The sequence below is a fragment of the Nansenia antarctica genome (genome assembly GCF_963989245.1).
Source record: "Nansenia antarctica genome assembly, chromosome: 18".
NCBI lineage: Eukaryota > Metazoa > Chordata > Actinopteri > Argentiniformes > Microstomatidae > Nansenia > Nansenia antarctica.
In genome coordinates, this window is record NC_137691.1 from 6,851,160 (window position 1) to 6,877,248 (window position 26,089).

At 44.1% G+C, this 26,089-nt stretch overlaps 2 protein-coding genes across 2 annotated transcripts in view; both read right to left on the bottom strand.

Moving 5' to 3' along the window:
* Window positions 1-1,379: 1,379 nt before the first annotated feature.
* Window positions 1,380-14,345, bottom strand: itgb7 (integrin, beta 7; the record flags this gene model as incomplete). The annotated part of the gene is made up of 15 exons (XM_080548557.1): window positions 1,380-1,448; window positions 3,417-3,577; window positions 3,947-4,137; window positions 4,362-4,572; window positions 5,423-5,640; window positions 6,196-6,386; window positions 6,845-6,982; window positions 7,739-7,828; window positions 8,012-8,107; window positions 8,432-8,587; window positions 8,875-9,116; window positions 9,484-9,654; window positions 10,130-10,319; window positions 14,036-14,115; window positions 14,339-14,345. 15 exons carry the CDS (start codon window positions 14,343-14,345, stop codon window positions 1,380-1,382), a joined length of 2,211 nt encoding a protein of 736 aa, XP_080404683.1.
* A 6,270-nt stretch (window positions 14,346-20,615) lies between these two features.
* The window catches only part of LOC308173135 (ATP-dependent 6-phosphofructokinase, muscle type-like), a gene marked incomplete at both ends in the record, with an annotated part of 16,003 nt that continues 10,529 nt past the window's right edge, over window positions 20,616-26,089 (bottom strand). The window contains 13 exons of the mRNA XM_080548106.1: window positions 20,616-20,745; window positions 21,342-21,447; window positions 21,783-21,882; window positions 22,037-22,148; window positions 22,653-22,714; window positions 23,020-23,184; window positions 23,392-23,544; window positions 24,151-24,238; window positions 24,421-24,491; window positions 24,621-24,767; window positions 25,051-25,114; window positions 25,209-25,273; window positions 25,992-26,089. The exon at window positions 25,992-26,089 is cut by the window's right edge and continues 28 nt beyond it. Of these exons, the coding sequence (XP_080404232.1) occupies window positions 20,616-20,745; window positions 21,342-21,447; window positions 21,783-21,882; window positions 22,037-22,148; window positions 22,653-22,714; window positions 23,020-23,184; window positions 23,392-23,544; window positions 24,151-24,238; window positions 24,421-24,491; window positions 24,621-24,767; window positions 25,051-25,114; window positions 25,209-25,273; window positions 25,992-26,089 (1,361 nt within the window). The remainder of the gene's footprint in view (window positions 20,746-21,341; window positions 21,448-21,782; window positions 21,883-22,036; window positions 22,149-22,652; window positions 22,715-23,019; window positions 23,185-23,391; window positions 23,545-24,150; window positions 24,239-24,420; window positions 24,492-24,620; window positions 24,768-25,050; window positions 25,115-25,208; window positions 25,274-25,991) is intronic.

Sequence of the window (26,089 nt, forward strand, 5' to 3'; positions counted from 1 at the left end):
CAACCGAAGTAGCCCGGCGCGCGCAGTTTTTAAATATGTGTGTGTGTCCAATCACCGTGCACATCCGCATAGTTACGGAAATGTTACGGAAGCTCGCTGGGTTATGTAGTCCAAGCAGCTCGCTGGGTTATGTAGTCCAAAGCTCGCTGGGTTATGTAGTCCAAGCTCGCTGGGTTATGTAGTCTCGGCTCACTCTCTGAACTGAAGTAGATTATTTTGAGTTTACAATAGTCCCTCGAGGGAATGTTCTTTTTAAAATGTCAGAAAAAACAGTGTACATGGTTATGACTTTTTTTTTTATTGCAATTTGAATCATCAATATATTACAATTCCCCCTAAAAATAATCCAATGCACTATTTCAAGAATACAGTAATCACATGAACATTTGTTGTATGCTATAGAACATATTATGTTGACATTATTACAAATAAAAAAATAAATATACAATATACAAAAGCAGATGTATCATAATTGAGCAGTTCAAATATCAGTTCAAAACGGATTATTATTACAACAATTTAACAAAAATACATACAGTAGGCCTAAACAAGTTGCTGAAATTGGAAAGGAATGACACTTCACACTGAGTGATAAACAGATCAGTTGAGTAATAAAGAGGCGATGAGGACAGAATTGTGACACAGTCTGATCATTTGGTCCGTATGTCGGCAACCAATCAAAATGTTCTGACTTTTCATTTGAAATGTGGAACTACGTTTCAACGTTGTTGAGAAACACAACACAAACTTGCTAGTCAAGCCAAACTACTCCAACGCAATGGATTGGGTGAGTAATCCCCACTGCTAGTTAACTATAACACTACTTTACATTGTTAGCAGGCTCACAAAATAAGCTGTGTTAGTTGACTAGCGATGTGTCATTGATTTTCAACAACGCGGAAATGTATTCACATTTTCCGAAAGAAAAGTCAGCTTCAGGAGTTGAGGGCTGAGGAAGTAGAGGCAGCAATTCAAGAGAAGAGAAAGTTACTATGTCTAACTATGTCAGCAATGGTTTGGCACAGCAAAAATACAAAATGTTCTTGAGTTGTCTTTTCAATGGTAAATGGACTGCCCTTATATAGCACCTTATTCCAAAGCGCTTTACAATAGCCTCTCATTCACCCATTCACACACACACACATTCACACACCAATGCCGGCATGCTACCATGCAAGGCCCGCTCATTGGGAGCAATTTGGGGTTCAGTGTCTTGCCCAAGGACACCTCGACACGTGGACAGAAGGAGACGGGAATCGAACCATCGACCACCGATCATTAGACGCCGGCTCTACCTCCTGAGTCACAGCCGCCCCACTTTTATCAAGTCCAGATTCCAGTGAATTCACGTGTTGGCTTGACTACTGAATGGGTTTGGATTAGGCATCTGCAGTGTGCATGGGATTCATCACTGTGGTCGTGCATCCTTGGAACAACGGATTGTGGGTCTGAAACAGAAAAGGAAAAGTATCATACCCTACCCTGTACAATCAATGTTATAGGTACAGTAGGTACTGCACACTGGCTCACACACGTTACCATAACAACACACAGTACAAGTCCTGGTCCTATAAAAGCTACACTGCACAGATGCACAGTCCAAATATTTTTCTGCAGTGCTGTCAAAATGTATAATCCGCCCTCCCTAAAAATGATCACCACAAAGTGGATGTAACTGCACCTTCGTGGACATATTTCAGAATTTTTTTTATTGCGTTACCGCATACAAAAGAATGTCTGTATTGTTAATAAATCGACAAGTCGTGAGCTTAGAATTATAAGGTTCTATCTCCGTTTAGGGTAGTTCAGAGATATTGAGCGTCAAAGTTTTTACATTCCATTATGTTTTGTGAGATGGAACCTTTGTATTTTATGAATCACTAACTAAAACATTTCTACATTTTTAAAAATAACACCACACAGGCATTAATAAACACCTAAGGGCCAACAGATTGGAAAGAAGGCTACTTGGTCAAAATTCCTAAGAAAGGAGACCTCAGCCAATGCCACAACTACAGAGGAATCATGCTTTTATCAGTGCCAGGAAAAATCTTCAACAGAATCCTCCTCGAGCGAATAAAGAAAGTGGTGGATCCGCAGCTAAGAGACCAGCAGGCAGGCTTCCGACCCAATAGATCATGTGTAGACCAGATTGCAACCCTCCGAATCATAGTTGAGCAATCATTGGAATGGAACTCTCCATTATACATCAACTTTGTAGACTACGAGAAGGCATTTGACAGACTCCACAGAAACACCCTCTGGAAATTGCTTCGACACTACGGCATACCAGAAAAGCTTGTCAACATCATGAGGAACTCCTATGAAGGAATGACCTGCAGAGTCATACACAGCGGGCAGCTCACACGAAGCTTCCAAGTGAAGACCGGAGTAAGGCAAGGCGGTATACTGTCCCCCTTCCTCTTCCTCCAGGCCATCGACTGGATATTGAAGACCACAACGGCACAGAGGAGAAACGGGATCCAGTGGACACTCACAACACAACTGGACGACCTAGACTTCGCAGACGACCTTGCCCTACTATCCCACAGTCGACAACAGATGCAGGAGAAGACGAACATACTGGCAGACACCTCAACACAACTAGGCCTCAACATCCACCAAGCAAAGACCAAAATACTAAAGATCAACACAAACAACGAAGACCCAATAAACCTGGAGGGAACAGCACTCGAGGAAGTAGAATCCTTCACCTACCTAGGTAGCATCATAGACAAGAAGGGTGGCACGGAGGCAGATGTCAGAGCAAGAATCAGCAAGACAAGGGCCTCATACATCCAACTAAAGAACATCTGGAGCTCCAAGGTAATCAGTCAGCGGACAAAGATCAGACTCTTCAAATCCAACATCAAGCCAGTACTCCTATACGGATCAGAGACGTGGAGGACAACCAAGATCACAACGACTAGAGTGCAGTCATTCATCAACAGATGCCTGAGGCGGATCCTGAACATCCACTGGCCAGATACCATCAGTAACAACGATCTCTGGCAGAGAACGGGCGAACAACCAGTGGAAGAACAAATCAAGAGAAGAAGGTGGGGATGGATCGGCCACACACTACGCAAACCAAACACCAGCACCACCAGACAGGCCCTTAGATGGAACCCCCAAGGCAAAAGAAAGAGAGGCCGGCCCAAGAACACCTGGCGCAGGGACTTGGAGACAGACATCACACAGAGTGGACTAACATGGAAACAGCTGGAAAGCAAAGCACAGGACAGAGGACCCTGGCGAACTGTTGTCGACGGCCTATGCTCCTCCAAAAGGAGCGATAGGCGTAAGTAAGTAAGTAATGGATCAGATTATGTAAAAAAAATCAATTTTGACAAAAATGGAGATAGAACCTTATAATTCTAACGTCACGAAGTTCGTGAATCAACAATCTCTCTCACGTCTTTCCAGTCCTCTTCTTCCTTGGCTTTCAGCCAGCTGTTGTATTCTCTGCGGTAGTGGAGCTCCAGCACCAGTCGGCTGACCAGGATCACCGCGATGCCGATGAAGATGATGCTGGACACTGAGCTGCCCACGATCACAGCGGTCTTGTCGATAGTACCTGACAGGGATGTGGAGAGAGAAGAAGTTCCAGGGTTAATCTATTAGAGAAAGTAATATTTATATTAATATAGTAATAATTGATTGATTGATTGGTTGATTTTGATTTATTTCAAATATGTGCAAAGCAAGATACAGCAACAATAACTAATATAAGGGAAAACAAAAAACAAATATAATAGAATTAAAAAAGCATAAAGCAAAAGAAATCGTTGCACATTTAACTTAATTTCATTTTTAAATTTTATTTTCTTCATAATAAGCAATAATAACAATATAGCAGCCAGGCTATAATCTTAAGATTATTTTGGACGGATTATCTCTACAGAGAAAGAAATCATCATTATTAGAGATTAACTTAAGGTCTCACGAGGCAGATCTGCGTAGGTGGCCAGGATGTTTCCATCAGGGGACAGCTTCACTTCGTATGATATGGAGCCATTTCTGCAGGGAAACTCCTGGGGTCCCGCCACTCGGGTGGGTTTAACTGAGCCACACAGCGCGCTGCAGTTCTTCAGATGATCACCCACGTCTTTGGCCAATTCGCACATCACACAGTCCCTGGCCACATAATAAACAGGTTTTAAAAAAAAGTGTTATGCATGTTCTCCCACTATCTATTTCTATTTCTCTCTCTCTCTCTCTCTCTCTCTCTCTCACACACACACACACACACACACACACACACACACACACACAATAGTAGTAAGCACAGTCTAGTGTTGGCTAATTGGCAACTCACTCTAAACTGACATACCTCTGAGAGTTAAACTACTTGTACTCACTGGTACTTCAGGCATGCATTGAGAATCTTTGAGCAGTCAAAGCCAAGAAAGTCTTTGTTGCAGCGGCACTTGTTGCACTGGCATGTTCCCTGCCCACTGCACAGTTTACTGCCTCTTGTCTGACATTGGTCCTCGAGGGAGGAGCAGTCACACGCAGGACCCGTATAGTTGCCATGACACTTACATGTTCCGCAGTCACAGTCCCCCTTACCTAAGGGATACAGGGGCAAGGCAAGGCAAATGTATTTGTATAGCACATATTCATACAAGTTAGACTCATAGTGCTTTACATAGAACATGAGATCAAATAACAATTAAAAAGTGAAAAGTAAAAATGGGTCATCATATAAAATTCAATCAAATTAGATACAGTAACAATTTAAATGGCCAGGTCAATAATAATAATAATAATAATAATAATAATAGCTTAGATTTATATAGCTCCTTTCTCAAACCCAAGGATGCTAAATAAAAGCAAATCAATCTGTTAAAGCCTAACTTTTTAAAATACACTCGCTTAAAAGTCTTCAGCATTGATACAGATGGAGCTGACCTAATGTCTATGTGACTTTTGTTCCAGTGTTTTGCTGCATAGATAGTGAGCGAGTGCTGCCTCTCCACTTTTGGTGCTCACTCTAACAACTGTTCAAATACTGTATGCGCAGAAGGAGCAGGTGTTCGGTTTTTAAATGAGGTTGAGGTTGATGTACAGTAAATGTGCCAACAAGGCAAAAGAGACACCAAAATAATCTTCACAGCTATGTGGCTTTGAAGGTCGCTGTATTGTGAGCACACAGCACTGACTATATTATGGTAACAAACGGGAAAAGGAGTACAGCACGATTGCAACACTTTTTAAGCAATTACTGTCTGGAAACAAACTTATTTAACAACACATAACAATAGAAGTAAAGCATCAACATCGGACATCGGAGTCCTTTGAATCACACTGTGAGGATGTGTGGCTCTCTCTACTTGCTCAAGAACAGGGCTGACCCGGGCCGACCCGGGCTGGCCCTGTAGTGGAAAAGCACCATTAGGCGACTGAACGACTGACTTACCCCCGCAGAGCATGTTGTCGTGCCGGGCACAGCTGTTGTCGTCACACTCGCAGAGCTCTCCGCGGTAGCTGCCGTGGCACACGCACCTCCCGCACTCACAGTACCCCTGTCCGCTGCAGAGCTGGGAGGCCTTGTCCAGGCGACAGGGAGCGTCCGCAGAGGCCGTGTCCTTCAGCCGCTCACACTCACACCTCTGACCCTGGTGGCCGTCGTCACAGCTAAAGCCAAGGGACACATCATTTCGTGATAAGGTTCTGTCGAAATTGAGTTTTTTTTTACATAATCTGATCCATTAGGTGTTTATTAATGCCTGTGTGGTGTTATTTTAAAAATGTTGACATTTCTTAGTTAGTAGGCTAATTAATAAAATACAAAGGTTCCATCTCATAAAACATAATGGAATGTAAAAACTTTGACGCTCATTATCTCTGAACGACCCTAAACTGAGATAGAACCTTATCATTCTAAACGGAGATAGAACCTTATCATTCTAAGCTCACGATTTGTCAAATAATGCCGCAACAGTGTACCTAAACAACACTTCAAACTACTCCTGCTCTTAAGACTAATTCAAAATGGTATTCTTTGTTTTGAATGTGAGAACCTTCGTACTCTGGCCGAGTTACATTTACCGTTAGGCACAAATTATTAAACGCTTCATGCTTTATGTTTAAGTTTTGAATGTTGCAGACTCGACACGTGTTGTGTATGTTGTAGCAGTTAGACTCTGTGTCCGCCAGGGGGCGCTGTGACATACAACTGGGGGCACTTGCCTGCAGATGCCGCAGCTGAGCGTCCCGTTATTGTTGCAGTGTGGGGACAGCAGCTCACTCTCACCGCAGTTACAATCACACAGGGTTTCCACAAAGACCTTGAGGGTCTCGCTGATGCCCTGCACTTTGATGTGAAACTCTGTCTTCTCTTTCAGACACGTAGAGATGTTCAATCTCACTGTGAAGCCAATCTAAAAAACAAGATAGGGATAAGATAATAAAACATATTTAGGACAGCAGACTATGACATAACTGAGTGATTCTTGTAATGTGATGTGAGATGTTTTATTTGTTGTTGCTTTTCAAATCCAAATGTGCAGCTAAGGTAAAAAAGTATTACACTATGAACTACTACACCAACCTTGCCCACCTTCCGTCCAAACAATATAAAAACAGAGATTATCCCTTGAGGGTTTGGGTCATGCTCTTCTAGCTGATGTCATGCAGAGACAATTGATGACTTCTAGCATTGTGACTGCCAATGGCCCCTGGTCCTAGCATTTGTTCTTATGATGACTGATTTATAGATGATTCACTTACTTTAGACAAATGTAGGCCTACCTGCTGTAGGTCGCTTTGGATAAATGGCAAAACATTTAATATCCCCCCTCCCCCATCCTCCCCCACCCTGCTTTGTGACCAGACAGACCTGCTCATTGAGTTTAACGTTCGTACACTCTCCCTTCTTCCGCCAGGCAGCGCTGCCTTCCTCTGCAACACAGTGGGACTGGTAGGACACGTCCACCAGGGTCTCCTGGTGCTCCAGGAAGATGGTGGAGGACAGGTTCTGTGGAAAGATACGTACGAAACACGTCAAAATGACACTCTACCTTGAACAAGCTCATGTTTAGATCAAGATCAGTCATCTCAAAACCTCCCTCAAACGACATCGCTAGACAGAAGAAGACACATTGTGATATAACCAGCTCTTGAGCTATTCTTTCTGCCTTGGAGCACATGCTGCTGGCCTCTGTGAGCCACTGTGAGGCTAGGGTGAAAATAAATGCGTATGAGAGCAGCTGTGAGCATAACCACATTTTTTATTGGTTGTTGTCAGTACTCAAGTTGTAAAAGAAAATCAGGGGGGATGGTGGATTTTAGCATCCCCACATCGTCAGTGACTTCAGTGTCAGTAACTTGGTAAAAATTGTCATTGCATGTGTGCTTGCCCCCTGGGCCCTCGCCCACAGTATTTTACTCAATATGCGCAAAACTAAATGTTGAAAGAGCAGTAATCCCACGTTCATTGATAAAATGACATAAGGGATGGAAAGGGGGGATGGCAGTTTTACTGTTTTTATTTCAGGGGGGATGCCATATCCCCCCTCATCCCCCCTCAACTCGAGTGCTGGTTGCTGTACAGATACGCATCACAGTTTCCAATCATTCTGTCGACATTTGAATGTTTAGGCATTGTTCAACTGTAGCCATTCATATCTTGCTAGTATAAAACCTAGTGCTATTCTGTGTATTGTGTTCTGGCATTTAAAGTCATTTAAAGTTGACGGTTGGTTGGATTGTTTCTCCATGATCTAATACTCACATTGTAGGCCTCTGAGATGAGCTGGACCACATTGCTCGAGTCTTTCGTCAAAACCCCAACCACCGACTGAGGGATGAGTTTACTCAATTCCTATGAAAGTGTGTGTGTGTGTGTGTGTGTGTGTGTGTGTGTGTGTGTGTGTGAGTGTGAGAGAGAGACAGAGAGAGAGAGAGAGAGAGGTTGATAAGGTGTGAACACAAGTTGTTGAACATTTACAAATCCTCTTTTTGTAATTGAAAAAGAAATATAATTTAATGACATTTGAAGGCTGACCTTGTATGCATCAACACTCCCCTCGGTGACAGCGAAGATGAGCTGAATGTTATTGTCTGAGAGGACGGTGGAGAGGTGGCCAACAGAGGGGTAGTCCTGAGACACAGCGCCAGGGGGAAGAGAGTACAATAACCAACCAGAGAACAATGAATCGATTCTGATTAACACTAGAACAGCCGTGCCTACTAAAAGAGCCGCCTCAGGAGGAAGGGTCCTGAAGAAAGGAGGGTCCTGAAATTTGATCGAGTGCAAAGATATAACATTTTTCTTTACTCACAGGGGTCAAATGACCCCTCATGGCTGTTCTAGTGGTTATTAATACCAGTGGTTATGGTTGTGAACCACTCTGTTTTGCAACAAAGGCATGGCATTATGACCTAAACCTGGGCTGATAATCCCATTCCCACTGTGATTACTCACATATTTAGTGCCATCGTAGAAGCCGTTGCCATCGAGGTGGCACCTCCCGTCATGCGGTTCGTATATCCCTGCCAGCCTGCCATCTCCAGCTATGTGGAAAGTGTCATCGGACGTATAGACGAGGATCCGTGTCACATTGTTCCAACCGATCACACCCTACATGGCAAGAGACAGAGACAAAGGAGGTGGTAGAGAGAGAGAGAGAGAGAAGTATGACAGGTAGAGAGAGGGAGAGAGGGTGAGAAGTATGACAGGTAGAGAGAGAGAGAGAGAGGGGGCGGGGGATAAAGACAGAGAAGGAGAGAGGGAGGAGAAAGAGAGTGAACAAAAGGAGAGATGAGTAGAAAGGCCAGGGGTCAGAGGTGAACATCTTAGCAGACACGGAGGGCGAGCAGGGGTTGTCTGTGGCTGTGGCTGTGCTTGGTCATGTGTGAGGGCCTTACCTGACAGACAGCAGCTTGCATGATGGCATCAAAGCCAGCCTCAGGAGAATCCAGGTTACCAGAGATCCTCTGCTTGCTGACCTTCGTTGTGAAATCATCCGCGTCTTTAGTGAGGCCCAGAATGTTCCGGAAGCTGAAGGCGGGCTGGCAGGTATCGACGCGGCTGGGGCAGGGGTTCTGTTTCTTGGCCTTTACCTGGCTGACATACGGCAAGGCCACCTTATCCACAAACGAGCCAAAACCTGAGGGGGATGAGGAGTAGTGACAGGGTGAGGAACAGCAACATAGCTATCCGATTTTTGGGGGGGGATTGCTCAAGGGCACACCGGCTGTGCTTAAATTGAAAATACATTGTAATTCCTAGAGGTTAGAGGCCGGCTAGCAATCGGAAGGTCGCTGGTTTGATCCCCACCTCAGGAGGGAGCTGCATGTGAGCTGGAGACTGGAGGGTTGCTGGCATCATATCTAAAGTGCCTACCACTGCTGTTGTGCACTTGGGCAAGGCACTTAACCCCTAATTGCTCCAGGGGCGCTGACTATGGCTGACCCTGAGTCTAGAGCAAAAAATACATTTTGTTGTACTCTGTGCAAGTTCTCAGCAAGACTCACCTATGCGGACATGCTTGGTTTCCTTGCTCAGAGTGGTGAGGATGTCCTGGCCCAGGGTCTTGATGGTGTCCAGATCGTCCTTCATGGAGAAGGACAGGTCCATCAGGTAGTAAAGGTCGATGGGGTAGCCCTCCGCTCTCTTGAACGACACGTTGAACGACTGAGGGACTCCTGTGAACAACAGGATGGAAAAGTTATCAAAAGTAGATTTACATTTTAACAGACGCTTTTATGCAAAGCGACTTACAACTAGAGATTACAAGGACAGTCTCCCTGGAGTCATTTAAGGTTAAGTGCCTTACTCAAGGGCACACTAGTGGCAGTGCTCCCAGGTGTGATTTGAACTCATGACTGATCACCAGTCCAACTCACTATCCCCTAGGCCACCACTAACCCTCATCATATGTGGTAAGACTTAAGGGTCTTTCCTGATCAGCATCTGAAACTGACCATAACCCTAAAACACCCTCGCCCCCCCCCCCCTTCCCATCATATGTACACAGCAACAAACCACTTTGCCGAAAAAAAGAAAAAAAATCACAGGTTTTAGTTTTTCAAACCAGGTTCTGCTGGCAAATACTGGCTCGGCCCATAACCTCCACAAAAGCGTAAGTCTGATTGCCAAAAAGGAGGTGTCATTTCTCACCAACTCTGAGTGTGAAATGGAGGTTTTGTGGCTTAAGTTGGACCACATTGTTTGGGTCGCTGCTGAGCTCGCGGTCCTTCAGCACCTCCTTGAAGGGTTGGGGGTTAACGACGTCCCCACAGCTCCTGCTGCTCAGAGACTCAGCGGTGTCACAGCGCCGCTCGGTCGACTCCCACGCCTTCAGGAAGTCCTGTTAGGAGGACACAGGTTTGGGCCTCAGTTCAGTCACACACACTCTTAAACACATTATGAGGTTATCAAGCGTGTGTGTGTGTGTGTGTGTGTGTGTGTGTGTGTGTGTGTGTGCGTGTGTGTGTGTGTGTGTGTGTGTCAGATTCAGATTCAGATTCAGATTCAGATTCTGATTCTGATTCAGATAACGTTTATTGCCACGTTATGCATACACATATAGGAATTTGCTTTGGCGTTTCAGTAAGTGCGTTTATACTTTTTCCACGTGTATACATGGATACAAAAACAAATACAAAAAACAGGACAACACAACACAGCGTGCGTGTGTGTGTGTGTGTGTGTGTGTGTGTGTGTGTGTTAGGCGGAGCGGGGGGGGTGGAGGCCTACATCTTGAAATTGAAACATATAAAGTCAAAACCACCAAAATATTTTTATGAACCACTAGCAGCTTATGTAATATAGAAATAAGCACAGATGCAAAAAGAAATACAACTGAGCTATTGAAAGCCAGGAAACAGACAGGGAAATAGAAGTGCGGAACTGAGCATAGCACACATACATACAGTACATAGCACTATGACGCCATAGGAAACCACACAGAGTTGCAGCACACAATATATATCATTCAAATATAACCACTAAAGAACGGACAAAGAAGAGATCGTGCTACACAAGATAACAAACCTGTGATAATTTCTGATGTCTAACAAACTTATTTTTATTTATTTTTTAAGTTATTTTTTTCTGAGTGGGGCAGTCCTACTCATATTTTTCTTTTTAATGACAGCTATAGTAGAGATTATGACAGGAAGGATGGGTGAGAGAGAGAGAAGGGATGACATATGTCCGTGGCTGGAATCGAACCGGGGAGCTCTGCGGTACATAGTCAGCGCTTAATCCACTGCACCACCTAAGCGCCCCTAACAAACTTACATTTGACATAACTGTGAGGGTTATTGTACTGTTACTGTGTGCATGCAATTGTTCTCGATGAGCAACCTAACAGTGGTTCCATGAACAGTATGAGTAGTTTGACACTAGTAATCACGAATGGTTGAGGATCCAGAGAATAGAAAGTGTACTGTATATCTAAATGAGTTTTTGACATTCAGAACAAATGTATGACAAAGACCAGGAGGAATTGAAACGTTACTCTCCACCTCAACTGTCTCTCAGCCCTGTCAATGCAACTTCTCATACAGAACCTCTCATCATGAGGAACCAATATTATCAGTTTCTGGAAAGGTTTCTGACACAAAACCGCTTCCACCACTAGATAAATGTCAGAGAGACAGTCATCGACTCCCCTTAAAGGTGAAGAATGTAGTTTTGCCTGTTTCTGCTCACTCTGCCCACGCAGACATTTTTAAAATGTACATTTGACCACTCTAATAGTGGGAAACGTGTAGGCCGATTTCCTTGTGTGTGGGAGCATGCCGCTGTCTGGCCTGCAGAGGGGGCTGCGGGACTGTTGGTGGAGTGTGGATGAGGGCATGTGGAATTGGCATCAGCTGATGTAAATTCGGTCCTCATCAGATGGCTTTTAACCTGTGTTTAGCCTCTCGAGAGCAGTGTCTGGGAGCTGGGGTTGAGAGCAGTGTCTGGGAGCTGGGGTTGAGAGCAGTGTCTGGGAGCTGGGGTTGAGAGCAGTGTCTGGGAGCTGGGGTTGAGAGCAGTGTCTGGGAGCTGGGGTTGAGAGCAGTGTCTAGGAGCTGGGGTTGAGAGCAGTGTCTGGGAGCTGGGGTTGAGAGCAGTGTCTGGGAGCTGGGGTTGAGAGCAGTGTCTGGGAGCTGGGGTTGAGAGCAGTGTCTAGGAGCTGGGGTTGAGAGCAGTGTCTAGGAGCTGGGGTTGAGAGCAGTGTCTAGGAGCTGGGGTTGAGAGCAGTGTCTAGGAGCTGGGGTTGAGAGCAGTGTCTGGGAGCTGGGGTTGAGAGCAGTGTCTGGGAGCTGGGGTTGAGAGCAGTGTCTGGGAGCTGGGGTTGAGAGCAGTGTCTGGGAGCTGGGGTTGAGAGCAGTGTCTAGGAGCTGGGGTTGAGAGCAGTGTCTGGGAGCTGGGGTTGAGAGCAGTGTCTGGGAGCTGGGGTTGAGAGCAGTGTCTGGGAGCTGGGGTTGAGAGCAGTGTCTAGGAGCTGGGGTTGAGAGCAGTGTCTAGGAGCTGGGGTTGAGAGCAGTGTCTAGGAGCTGGGGTTGAGAGCAGTGTCTAGGAGCTGGGGTTGAGAGCAGTGTCTGGGAGCTGGGGTTGAGAGCAGTGTCTGGGAGCTGGGGTTGAGAGCAGTGTCTGGGAGCTGGGGTTGAGAGCAGTGTCTAGGAGCTGGGGTTGAGTGCAGTGAGCGAACACCGAAACGGTTAAAGAGCCATACGCACCGCATCCCGTGGGACTATTTATGTTTATTGCTTCTTACTAAAGACTATTCCAGCACACCTGACGGGGTTGTGCCGAGGACTACCTGTGTGTGTGTGTGTGTGTGTGTGTGTGTGTTAATAGATGAGTCCCAACCCAACTCCCTGTGTACCGACTCCCCTTGTGCACGGATCCTTTACACCTTGTGTGACGCCTCCCACTCTGCCTGCCTATTGGCTGTTGCTGTTTCCTTTGGGAACCTTGGCAGAGTGGGTAGGTCGTCAGCCTAAATAGTGTCACCTCGGTCAACTCTCTCTTCCACTGGCTTTGGTTCCTTTAGGGTTTTTGGTGAGGTCTCGGGTTACCTAGGTTTTGGGCCTAGTTTTACACTACATACATACACCCCTTACACAGACGTTCTAGAGCTATTCACTCATGGCTTACACTACTGATTCTTATCCATATTCCTATACACATGTTAGTTAGTTTATTTTGCTTATTTAGTATAATAAAACTTAAGTTGTTTAATTTAAACATGTGCAGACTCCCTTTTTTGCCACTACCTTCGGGTTTATGACACCTTGTAAACAGGCAAAACGTACAATGAGTAAGTAAAGGCACACAAGATTTAAGAAAGCGTTTTGTTCGGACCAAAACAGCTCTCTTCACCGAACGATCTTGATCGTTACCAGTTCATCTTCATGGCCATTTAACACTATTTAAAAAAAAATCTCCATACTGGATCTGTAATATTCATTCCAAATGTACAAAATGGTAATGTTGAAAGGTGATCTACATTGTCTTATAAGCTTGACACTCCCAGCAGAGATAATCAGTATCTGATCATCTAGATGTACAGTGCGTAGCCTCCTATTACAAAGAGCTGCAGCTGTGTGAATACCGTAACGTGGTCCCTACACATCACTACTGAGGTGGAGCCAATCCCAGAGCCTAGAGGCGGCTCACAGAGGCCATAGAAAAACAACTAGATCACAACAGAAGCTATCAACCCTAGTACTGGGAAAGAAGAAACACTCAATAATGATCACACTATCGTTCCTTGCTGCTGTCTTGGACCAGGGGGATATTCCATCAACGTTGCTAAAGGAAAATCCAGGCTTATTTTTGATAAGTTGAGTTTGAGTTATCAAAATAAGGCTGGATTGTTTTGTAAATCTCACAAGATTGTCCTTTAGCAACATTGATGGAATACCCCCCTGGTCCCTCTTGGAGAACAGATGTTGAGACTGACCTATAGATCACCTTTATAAATAAAGGTTAAATACAATAATAGTTTCAAACAGCAACAAATGGACGGAGCACCTTGTCACCTACTCAGAGTTTACAGTTTTTATACAGATTGATTTGACTCACATTCTGTTTGCACCAAGCACATCCAGGACTCCTCAGGCATTCTGCACATGTGGGCTGGGGGACACATCCCTGGAGCAGCCCTGGCACAGCACACAAACAGCATAAGGACCTTGTCATAGACCCCTGACATGTTCGAGACGAATGCACACATCCTTAGAAAAAAGGTGCTACCTAGAACCATGAAGGGTTCCTTCGGCGTTCCCTGTGGGAGAATCTATTATAGAACCCTTTTGGGTTCCATTTCTCAGAGGGTTCTAAATGGAACGCAAAAGCACAGGAGGATGTTTGTTTGCGTTTACTGACCCTCCATAACTCTAAAGGTCTGTTAAGGTATGAATGCACTTACCATGAATTTGGTTCTGTCCCACAGACTGTAGGAGAACAGTGACAAGTAGTAAGATCCCAATCATTGCCTGAAGAGAGAGACACAAGCAGAGGTTGAAGGTCAAGCCGACTGGTAGGGAGAGAAGCGTGAGAGTTGGGAGTTTGGAGAAATGGGGGCGTGGAGACCAGAAACCAGAAGCAGATAGCACACTTCCTCTGAAATGAGCAATTCTCAGATCTTCAACCACGCACGGCATTACTGGCTTTCTCTGACGTTTGCGTGACAGGAGATGGTCTAAGCTAGAAACTAGAGCCATTCACAACTTCCCATTCTGATGATGAGTAATAAACTCAACTCTCAACTCACTAAACTCAACTCTCAATTTCTTTTAATACATAATACTTTCATATTATGAAAGGTAAACATTTACTCTTCTTTAAGGGGCTCATGTAGGTACATGACCACAGAACATTCTAGCAACATTCTAGCTATGAAACGTAGGCCTACTGTAGTTCTCTCTCTCTTTTTTACCCTCTCTCCCTAACTGATGAAGGAGTCCTTTTTGTTCTGAGAAGGAAGTTGGCATGTGTCAGAAATGGGGCAGACATTGACAACCACAGATATAGCAATGACTGCTGCTTGTCTGAGAGGGCGAGTCTGTGGTCACATTCTGTAGAAATGTGCAAACGTGTGGTTAAGCGACAGACATTTATGCACGCACACACACACACGCAGGCACGCACACATGCGCATGTGCATGCACACACACACACACACACACACACACACACACACACACACACACACACACACACACACACACACTACATTTAGCACGTTCAGCAACACATACAAATGCACTCAGAGCCATGAAGTCATGGAACCTACTACCAACAGAAATTATAAGCCTGACAAGTAAACGTATGTTCAAAAAGCAGATAAGGAAACACCTGGGTACAGCAAACTTGTGACACTAGACTAACATAACATAACACTAACTAGAGATTTAAGTGTTTTATATTAGGCTATGCCAAATGTAAAATTGTATAATGTATGATATATTTTAATGTTTGATATTTGTAATATAAGTATGTTTTACATGTTAAATGTTATTTGTAATGTATGTTTTAAATGTGGACCCCACTAAGAGTAGCTCATGCCTGTGGGTATAGCTAATGGGGATCCTTCCAATAAATAAACAAATAAACTCTTTGTCAGAATGAGAAAAAGGAAATTGTCATAAAGAATATGATAAAATATGAAAATAGCCTAGAATGTGTGTACCGGTAACACCTACAGTGCCTTCTGAAAGCAAAAACACATTTTTAGAAATTTCAGTAAATTTGGTCAAATTAAAATACAGAAATACACAGAAATGTACAGTACCATGTACAGTACCCTCCCCAATTATTGGCACAGCTGGTGAAGACGATTTAAAAGAGTTTTAGTGAACCTTTTGGTGAATAAGCTTAATGTCACACTGAAGAAACATCCAACCTTTAATTTAAGTAAATTTATTCAGAGAAAAAAAAAATCTGTCATCAAGAAAATATTATTTCTAACAAAACCATGTGTGCCACAAGTATGTATAAGATGTTTTTGGTTCAATAAAAACATTTGAAATACAGTTTTTCTCAGTCGCTTTGGTGCATTTCTCTGATCAGAATTGAAATTCTCATAACTGTTAGTTCAACCTCCACAACATTTAGTCATTTGTGCACATCATAGTAGCAGTTTCTCATTCCTTCAAACAAATTGCAAATGCTTTTGGACATGCATCAATTGCTGTCATACAATTCTCTGCTGTTTTATAACATTATCTTTGCTTATGTCATGTCAGTCAAAATGAACTATACTTTTGGATGCTGAATAGTCATTCCCTATAAAACTAATAGTCCTCATTTCATTGCTTGAGTCATTACATCCAAAAATGTTGAACAAGTTGTCAAAATCTGTCAAGCAAATTGTATACATTTCTTTATCATTTTTCCTGAAAATCTAAACAATTGAAACAAATTGAACAATTTCTCTCAGGTGAACCTCAGCTTTCACTGATGAGGAGGAGTGTGTGAAGCATTGTAACCAATGATAAGCCACTTCTCCACAGTCACTCAGAGCTGAATCCCACGAACCCTCAATTGGCAAGCATATATGAACCGAGCAGGACATAGTGTATACCATTTCAACAATACTGTGACACAGAAATGGAAGGTCAGCATCGTGGAAGAGGGGCGAGGATGCGGGGAGGAAGGGGAAGGGGACAAAACAGGGGAAGAGGAAGAAGAGGCCAAGTACATAGGCAGATTTCAGATGAAATTAGGGCTACAATTGTGGACCATGTAGTCAATCACGGCCTCACAATGGCTGAGGCTGGTCGAAGGGTGCAGCCAAATGTTGGGAGAACCACTGTGAATTCAATTGTTCAAACATTTCGTCGGGAGAACAGGTGTGTATATTGGACAGTAATTCAGCACTAAACTATCTGCACTGCACTACTGTCATTGTGTCATACATGAAGCTTACAGTGGGACAAGAACTTGTCGTCACTTTTTACATTTTACATTTAGACTTACAGCTTTACTGCAGCACAGATTTACTGTACTGTAGTGTAAAGTAGTGTTACAGTAAATATTTGCCATATTTACAGTATGGTACTGTACTGCAGCATTTTACAAGTGGGAAGCACTGTTATTGTACACTACAGTAATATGGGTTACAGTAAAGCAGTATATCTCATGTTTACTGTACATTACTCTAATTTTACTCTGCACCACATAGGATTGCAAGACAACCTCACAGAGGTGGAAGAGGGCCCATTTTTACTCCGCAACAAGAGGAAGCCATTTGTGCAATGGTGATTGCAAACAATGCCATAAGGTTGAGAGAGATCCAGAGCGCTGTTATAGAGGATGACAATATATTTGGCAATATTGAATCCGTTTCAATCTCTACAATTGACAGAGTGCTTAGGAGAAATGAAATGCGCATGAAACAACTGTATAATGTGCCATTTGACCGGAACAGTGACAGAGTGAAGGAGATCCGTCACCAGTATGTACAGGTAAAACATTTATGTGTTCTTTGCATACTCTAATGTTCAGTGCTGTAAACTGGTTACATGAAAGTTCATACTGTACAATATGTTGTCCAAAATGCATTATGTTACACAGGAAAAGTTGTTATAGTTTCTCTCTCTCTCTCTCTCTATTCTGGGATAAAGCGTGTACTGGAGCTGGACGCCAGGGAACCGCTGCACACATTCATATATCTTGATGAGGCAGGTTTCAATCTGGCAAAAGGTAGAAGGCGTGGCAGAAATCGCATTGGACAGAGAGCAACCACTGATGTCCCAGGCCAACGAGGAGGGAATATTACCATGTGTGCAGCCGTCTCAGAAAACGGCGTCCTCACCCATATGCCCCGTATTGGTCCATACAACACGCAACATCTGCTGACTTTTTTAGACACTCTTTACAGGGACTTAATCCCTGAGAATGAGAGGGGTCTAAATGGAGACCATCTAAACAAGTTTGTTGTTGTATGTGATAATGTGCGTTTTCACCACTCAGATCTGGTCAGACAGTGGTTTGCAGCACATGAAAGGATGCTGGTGGAATATCTCCCTCCCTACTCCCCATTCCTGAATCCTATAGAGGAGTTTTTCTCTGCCTGGAGGTGGAAGGTATATGACCGGCATGCACATACCCAAATGGCCTTGCTAGACGCCATGGATGCTGCATGTGATGACATCACAGCACAGTCCTGCAGAGGGTGGATTCGCCACTCAAGGAGATACTTTCCTCGCTGCATTGCCAGGGAGGATATTCGCTGTGATGACGAAAATATGTGGCCAGACAGACAGGAACGTCTGGATGCGAATGAATAATTTACAGTACTGTGTATGTTGTATGTCCAATAAGTACTGCAATATTGTTTACAGTTGTGCACAGCTCTACCCAAAGGGTGTTTCTTATGTTTGTTGTAAATACTGTAAGTTTGTATTTTTCTTTTGCACAATGCTGTGAACACATTTGAATTGCAAAGAGCATACAGTAAAAATGTGAAACATAACTATTCAGCGTCTTGTACTTATTTACCTCACTAAATACAGTAATGTGTAACCCACTGTAGATTTCAAATGGCCGTGCAAATAGTGTATAGTACTGTCTTGAGCATTTTCAGGTAGTGTCACCAAGATCTGACTTTTTTGCATTGGAAAACACTTACAGAGTGAACTGTCATAATGAAAACATGACAAAGCCATTTGACTATCTTGTTCATAAACAATGGTGTCAGGACTTTTCATTTTGATGACACTGACACTTTCATTGACATGAATACTTGCTTTTGAGGAATGAACTATCCATTTTGAGCAAGTGACACGCTTTTGCAGGTTAACACCTAGGTTTTGCAGTTTGTACTAATTGTTCTGAGAAATGCACTAACTGTGGTGCAAATGTTAATAGTGATGTGAGAAATCCACCAAAGTGACTGAGAAAAACTGTAAGATGGATTTGCTGATGACATTGTTGCATTTTAGTTAATTTTAAGAGTATTTAAGAGTATCAGTATTTTCTTTTCGTTTTGTCATTCTGGGGTATTGTGTATGGCTATTTATTTTAATTTAATCAATTTTAATTTTAATTTAATACATTTTAACAAAAATGGGGGAAAAGTGAAGGGGTCTGAATACTTTCTGAAGGCACTGTACATTTAACATTACACCTACATGTATCTGTGTGTCTACATGTCAGATTAGGGTGTTCATTAATTTATTACACCTTTATTATACCTTTATCTGAGAAATTGTCAGACCTATTAAATGAAACATAGAAATAACGTGACTTAATAACCCACAGCCGGAGGCAGGAAACCAAATCATGCAAAAAGTCAGATTCACATGAAGCTGAGTAACAGGAGTTAATAGTGATGACACTATGCACACATCCATCAATCCAAAACTATTGACCAGCATTATAGTAAAAAAACAACAACCAAATACTAAAATATTTTAATAAAGTGCGAGTTCACTCACCTAAGCACTTTCAAGTCACCTGTGTGCTCACAGGAAGTATCGGAGTCAAGCGCCACAATCTTCTGAACCTCTGGTGTCGACCACGCGGCAATTCATGGGGGTTTGTACTTTGAAAATAGACTACTCATTGATGTATTCTACTTGCTGAAATAATTATAAGTAAATAAGTGAAACTACATGTACAAGCTACAAGCCCTGTGTGACCTTTTCAGGTTGAAATGTGTTTTCACTGTTCCACTGACATTTTTGTTAAAAGGTAGCCTATTTTCTTTGTGTAACATAAACAGAAAAAGTAGCTTTTAACTGTCAGGCTGGAGAAGGTTAATCTCTGACATCCTCTATTGGCAGGGAGTTGTTAAAGCACAAATAACATGTCATTATCCATACAAGCTGAAGAAAAAACATCAACACGTAGTGGAACGTTTTAGAACGTTGTTCGGTTTCAGTTAAAACCACAATTTTGAGGCAGAAAACGGGCTGACACTTGGAGGAAGGAAGTCTTTATTTTTTATATTTTTTCACTGTTTTGTCATACAAACACAGGAGGAAAATGTGCTACTGAATAAAGATACAGCAGGTGTGTGTACTGTACAGCTACTGAAGGAGAGAGAGAGAGAGAGAGAGAGAGAGAGAGAGAGAGAGAGAGAGAGAGAGAGAGAGAGAGAGAGAGAGAGAGAGAGAGAGAGAGAGAGAGAGAGAGAGAGCAGTGAGAGTAGAGACACAGACACAGAGGAAATTGTGGGTGTTTGTCGTTTGGAGATGACATGACAATGGTCGAGACACATACACAATATACCTAACGCAGGGTTGTCTGCTGCAGAAGGGAGAGTGCTTAGACAGTGATTACACAACAGCTCTAAATGCCCTCTTTGACCCTCCACACAGTAAACACTTGAAGCTTCCACACTGCAAACTGTGAGCACAGCTGCTCTATCGGTAGATCAGTAGAAGTGCTGTCTGTAGATTCACTCTGTCACACCCATCCATCCGCTGAGTGAATCACTGTCTCTCTCTCTCCATGGGAGTGGGTTGGTTGAGGGGTAGGAGGATGTTTTCAGGGAGGGTTAAAGGTCAAGCTTCATGAGAGGCCTCCTCTTATGACAGTAATAATAATGATCATGTCCATGTTTGATATTATGTGTGTGTGTGTCTAGGTGTGTGTGTGTGTGTGTGTGTGTGTGTGTGTGTGTGCGTGCCGTGTCTGTGAAAGAGAAAGGATTCTAAACTCTCTTTTTGATGACATGCTCCATAGCAGTCTTCTCTGTGGTGTCGAGACTGATGTTGTAGTGGGCCAAGATCTTCATGATGGGCCTCAGCTTCAGCCACCACGCCGTCTTTGGGATACGGTGTCTGTAGAGGGGGGAGGAAGGGAGGGAAGGGAGGGAGGGAGGAAGAGAGGGAGGAAGAGAGGGAGTAAGGGAGAGAGAAGACAGGGTGTGGGAAGAGGGGAAGGAGAAGAAAGGTGACATGGGAGAAACCAGGAGTGAGCGTGGGACGGAGAAAGAGAAGAGAAGGAACGACGGATGAACGGATGGATGTAACAACAATGCTGTACGCTTTCCCCTTGAGAAATCAAGTAAAGAAATTGTTTCCCGCTGAGCTAACTGCACTTTCACACACTTGAAAAACCTAAATTTCGTTGTTTGGTACCTGTACTGTAGCAATGACAAATAAAGTCCATTCCATTCCAAAAACTACAACTCCCAATCTTAACATCGTCATTGTTTCGCATTCTCATCCAGAGCAGAACTCGAGTAGCTGTGTGAGCCGTGATGAACAGAGGAAGGAAGAGAGAGAGAGGAAAGGTGGAGAGAGCAGGATGTGATAAGTGAGCAGGCACTCACTCACTCACTCAATCAATCAATCAAAAACGATTGATTGATTGATTGATTGATTGATTGAAGGGTAGAGAGAGGATGTGAGAGGAAGTGAGAAGGGGCACTCACACAAAGTCAGTGTCCGCCTTGAGCTCGGACAGGGGCTGGAAGAGCAGGGATCTCTTCTTCATGCCCAGCACACAGGCGGTGTCTGGTGAGTTAGCAAAGATACGGCCTGGAAAACACAACACAGGGGGACGTGCCCATGAATATTCATGAGCACGGCAGGCCAGTGGACACACACACTACCACACACAACACACACACACTACCACACACACTACCACACACACAACCACATTTGGTTACTCCAACCAGCCTGTCAACGTTTGTCGTTCGACGTTTCTGGAGCTTAGAACCGGTCTGATCTCTGGATGCTGAGAAGTCCGTATCCCACATCACCTCGTCGTGTGTCGATTGTGGACTAATCTTGACCAAAATTAGACCACTTCTGAGCTTTTATTTAAAAAAAAGCGAGAGAGAAAGTAAGTATTTCATTCATGTGCTCACCATGTCGGTAGCATTCCTTTAGCTTGTCAGTCAGCCAGAGGACCGACTTGGCCCCCATCTTGGTGCCGAAGTTCCTGTCGAAGGGAGTAGGGGTTCCACCCTAAGACACAAAGAGTGAGATGCTGTGAGAGAGAGCAAGACGGGAGATTCACTTTGTATTCCAGTGTAATAACTGCTCGCTTTGACTACAGTACAGACTACAGCCTCTACCGCAAACCACCTCAAAGAACCATAACGCTGGCGTTCTCTCAGACCTGCTGCATGTGTCCCAGGACGTTCTTCCTGCAGTCGAACACGCCCTTGCCCTCCTCTGAGTACAGGGCGAAGATGAAGTCTGTGGTGTAGTTTTCGTTGCAATTCTCATTCCTGTGAGCAAGACGAGGCAATCGGTAGATAAAAAGACAAGCAAATCAAAGCGTCTCCGACCAAGGTCCTGGTGAATTATTGGATTTGCAGGTAAAACACCTGATTTAATTACTTTTTTTTGAAGGCATGGAGTTACTTCAGAATATATAGTTTAACCCTGGAATTATATTCACCTGACTCATTGAGGCCCTAAGGAGTAAATCAACTTGGGCCTTAGTAATCATCTTCTCAAAAGGTAACAAAGAATAATCCAAAAGGGATTTGCACAAGGGCTTTTAATAATAATAATAAATGTGCAGAAAGGTGTCATGTTTAACTTTGTTGTAGCATTTAGTGTTCAGGTTTGCTTTCAATCACTTCGAGATTAATTGTAACAGACATTTAAACCAGGGGTGCCCAAATGTTTGCAACCCACTGTATTTAAACTATGTGTGTTAGTGCAGGCCGCCTAAAGAAGTCTATTATTAGACACACACACACACACACACACACACACACACAAACCTGATAATAAGCCCTCTCTGCACTGTCGTCTTCATCTTCGCCACGAGATGCTCCACGTTTTGCTACACAAAATACAACAAGTCAGCCCAGTAATCTTTCCATCATCCATCTATCCCTTCATCCATCCATCCATCCATCCCTTCATCCATTAATCCATCCATTAATTCATCCATCCATCCATCCATCCATCCCTTCATCCATTAATCCATCCATTCATTAATCCATCCATCCATCCATCCTTTCATCCTCCATCCATCCATCCGTTCATCCATCCTTTCATCCTTCCATGAATTCCTCTATCCATCCATCCATCCATCCATCCATCCCTTCATCCATCCATCCATTCCATCCATCAAGCCATCCTGACCTGAATCTCGTGGATGCCGAAAGGTTCCTCATAGATGTAGGCAGCGTCAGCCCCAGAGGACAGACCGGCCAGGGTGGCCAGGTAGCCACAGTGGCCCCCCAAGGTCTCAATGATAAACACCCTCCTCTTAGTGCCGGCAGAAGACTGCTTGATCCTGTCACAAGTCTGAGAGAGAGCGAGAGAGAGAGAGAGAGAGAGAGAGAGAGAGAGAGAGGAGAGAGAGAGAGAGAGAGAGAGAGTAGAGAGAGAGAGTGAGGGGGGGGCAAGTATGAGGAGGGATGTGTGTATAAACAGTTGTGTGTGTGTGTGTGTGTGTGTTGTGAGTACTGTATGTGTGCATGAGCATGTGTGTGTGTTTGTGGCATGTCTGACCGTAGTAATGGTGTTGAGGGCGGTGTCAGCTCCGACGCTGAAGTCAGATCCTGGAACGTTATTGGAGACTGTGGCGGGAATGACAACAATCGGGATACACAACTCCTCAAACTTCTCCCTGCCCTCAACCATCTGCAGGCCACCGAGGTAAGCCTGGCAGGGAGACACACATGAATGAAATAAATGGTAAATGGACTGACTTATATAGCGCCTTATTCCAAAGCGCTTTACAATGGCCTCTCATTCACCCATTCACACACACATTCACACACCAATGGCGGCCGCGGCAAGCTACCATGCAAGGCGCCAGCCCGCTTATTGGGAGACATTTTGGGGTTAAGTGTCTTGCCCAAGGACACTTTGACATGTGGCCAGCCGGGGCTCGAACCGCCGATCTGCCAACCTTGCGATCATTAGATATCGACTCTACCTCCTGCGCCACAGCCGCCCCGCATCATCATATGTGTCATGTTCTAATGCTTTGGTCCTCATGTCGGGACCCGCTACGCCACCTAAGAGCCCGAAAAGTCTGAACATTTTGATTGGTTGCCGACATACGGACCAAATGATCAGACTGTGTCACATATATATACATAAACTACCACACCCCAAATCAAGAGACACTGACATGCTTTTATGACTTTAAACTGTTGTGGGACTTAGAGTCTTATTAGGTTAGTATAGAATAAAAGGATTGTTTCAGAGAACCAGTGAAACGTCACAAGACATACAGTGCATTCTGTTCCATCTCCTCCTCACCTCGAAGCCTCCGATGACGATCAAAGCGTGGATGTTGAACTTAGCGATGCTCTGGCTGATTTCCTCCATCACTTCATTTGGCAGGGCCCTTCACACGAGAGGGGAGGTGATCAGAAACACAAACAGAGCTAGTTGTATCGATAGGAGTTGCATTCAATGCATGACTTGCATTTGAATGGGAAGTTGTGTCCAAACTTTTGACTGGTTTAAATAAAGTTTGTTTGATTGATTGATTGATTGATTGATTGAATGATTGGTAGGAAGTCTTACCTCTTGGTACCCAGCTCGGAGCCTCCCTTACCAGTCCATCCTGCCACACTGCTCCAACCCATGGGTTCAACCTGGGAGGGGGGGGATCAAAAAGGCGTGGGTATGGTATGTGTGTGTGTGTGTGTGTGTGTGTGTGTGTGTGTGTGTGTGTGTGTGTGTGTGTGTGTGTGTGTGTGTGTGTGTACGGAGGTGAAATGCACCTGTCCTTTAGCCAACCCATCAAACCCGTCGTGAATGGCCAGCATATGGTGACCCTGGATGATGCCGATTCTGACGGCTGAACGGACGGCGGCGTTCATCCCGGCACAGGGGGCGCCAACGTTCATGATGGCGATGTTGATGTTGCTCTGAAAGGACACGAGAGAGGAAGTACTATTGTGATTCCAAATAGTTTATCATGACTTTTGTCCATACATTCACAGCACCCTGCAATAGTCAAGGCAATTCAAGCAAGGTACACCTTAGATATGTGGAGTATTATCATCGTTATATATATACAGTATATTTCATGAAGTATAGTATATTTCGTGAATTTCATGTATGTATATATACATGAAATTCAAACTCCCCAAAAGCAAGAGAGGAGACATAGAAGAAAAAAAACAAGCACTGAACATTGCAGTTTCTCACCTTCACATCTGGGGGGCGCACGTGAGCCAGCAATTTGTAAGTGTTCCAGTTATTCTCAAAGCTCCTTAAAAAACAGATATTGATGTGAAAGTTACAAAAGAATTATTCTACCAAAACCCATTAAAAATAAAGGCAGAATAGAACAGCAAAATGCTCACTTTCCCCTGAGCTTCACAGCGTCCTCAAACCTCTGCTCAGCCATAGCTTGGGTCACATCTTTGGTCTGAAACAGAGAAAGAGAGAAACACAGTGATAGACAGTGGTAAACATTACAATGAACGCGGACAAAGTCATTGTCTTACTTATTAACACCGCATCTGTTGATAAGTTGATTTTGTCAATAGAAAGAGAGTAAATCTAAATATTCATCCATTTATCCATCCATCCATATATACTGTACTTTCATCCATCCTTTCATCCCTCCCTCCATCCTTTCATCCATCCATCCATCCATCCATCCATCCATCCTTTCGTCCATCCTTTCATCTCTCCCTCCATCCTTTCATCTCTCCCTCCATCCTTTCATCCATTCATCCTTTCATCCATCCTTTCATCCATCCTTTCATCCATCCATCCATCCATCCTTTCATCCATCCATCCATCCATCCATCCTTTCATCCATCCATCCATCCATCCATCCATCCTTTCATCCATCCATCCATCCATCCATCCATCCATTCATCCATCCATCCATCCATCCATCCATCCTTTCATCCATCCATCCATCCATCCATCCATCCATCCATCCATCCATCCATCCTTTCATCCATCCATCCATCCATCCATCCACCCACCCATCCATCCACCCACCCACCCATCCATCCATCCATTAATCCATCCATCCATCAAGCCACCCTGACCTGAATCTCGTGGATGCCGAAAGGAGTAAATCCAGAGTAAATGTAAATATCCAGTGCAGTATGTATGGGTGGCTAGCTCACCACTTGGACACACTCCATGAGGGGCAGCCTGACAGCCTGGTTGCCCGACAGGCTGACCACACAGGCCGGGGTCTCTGGCGTGGCCTCCAGCAGAGCCA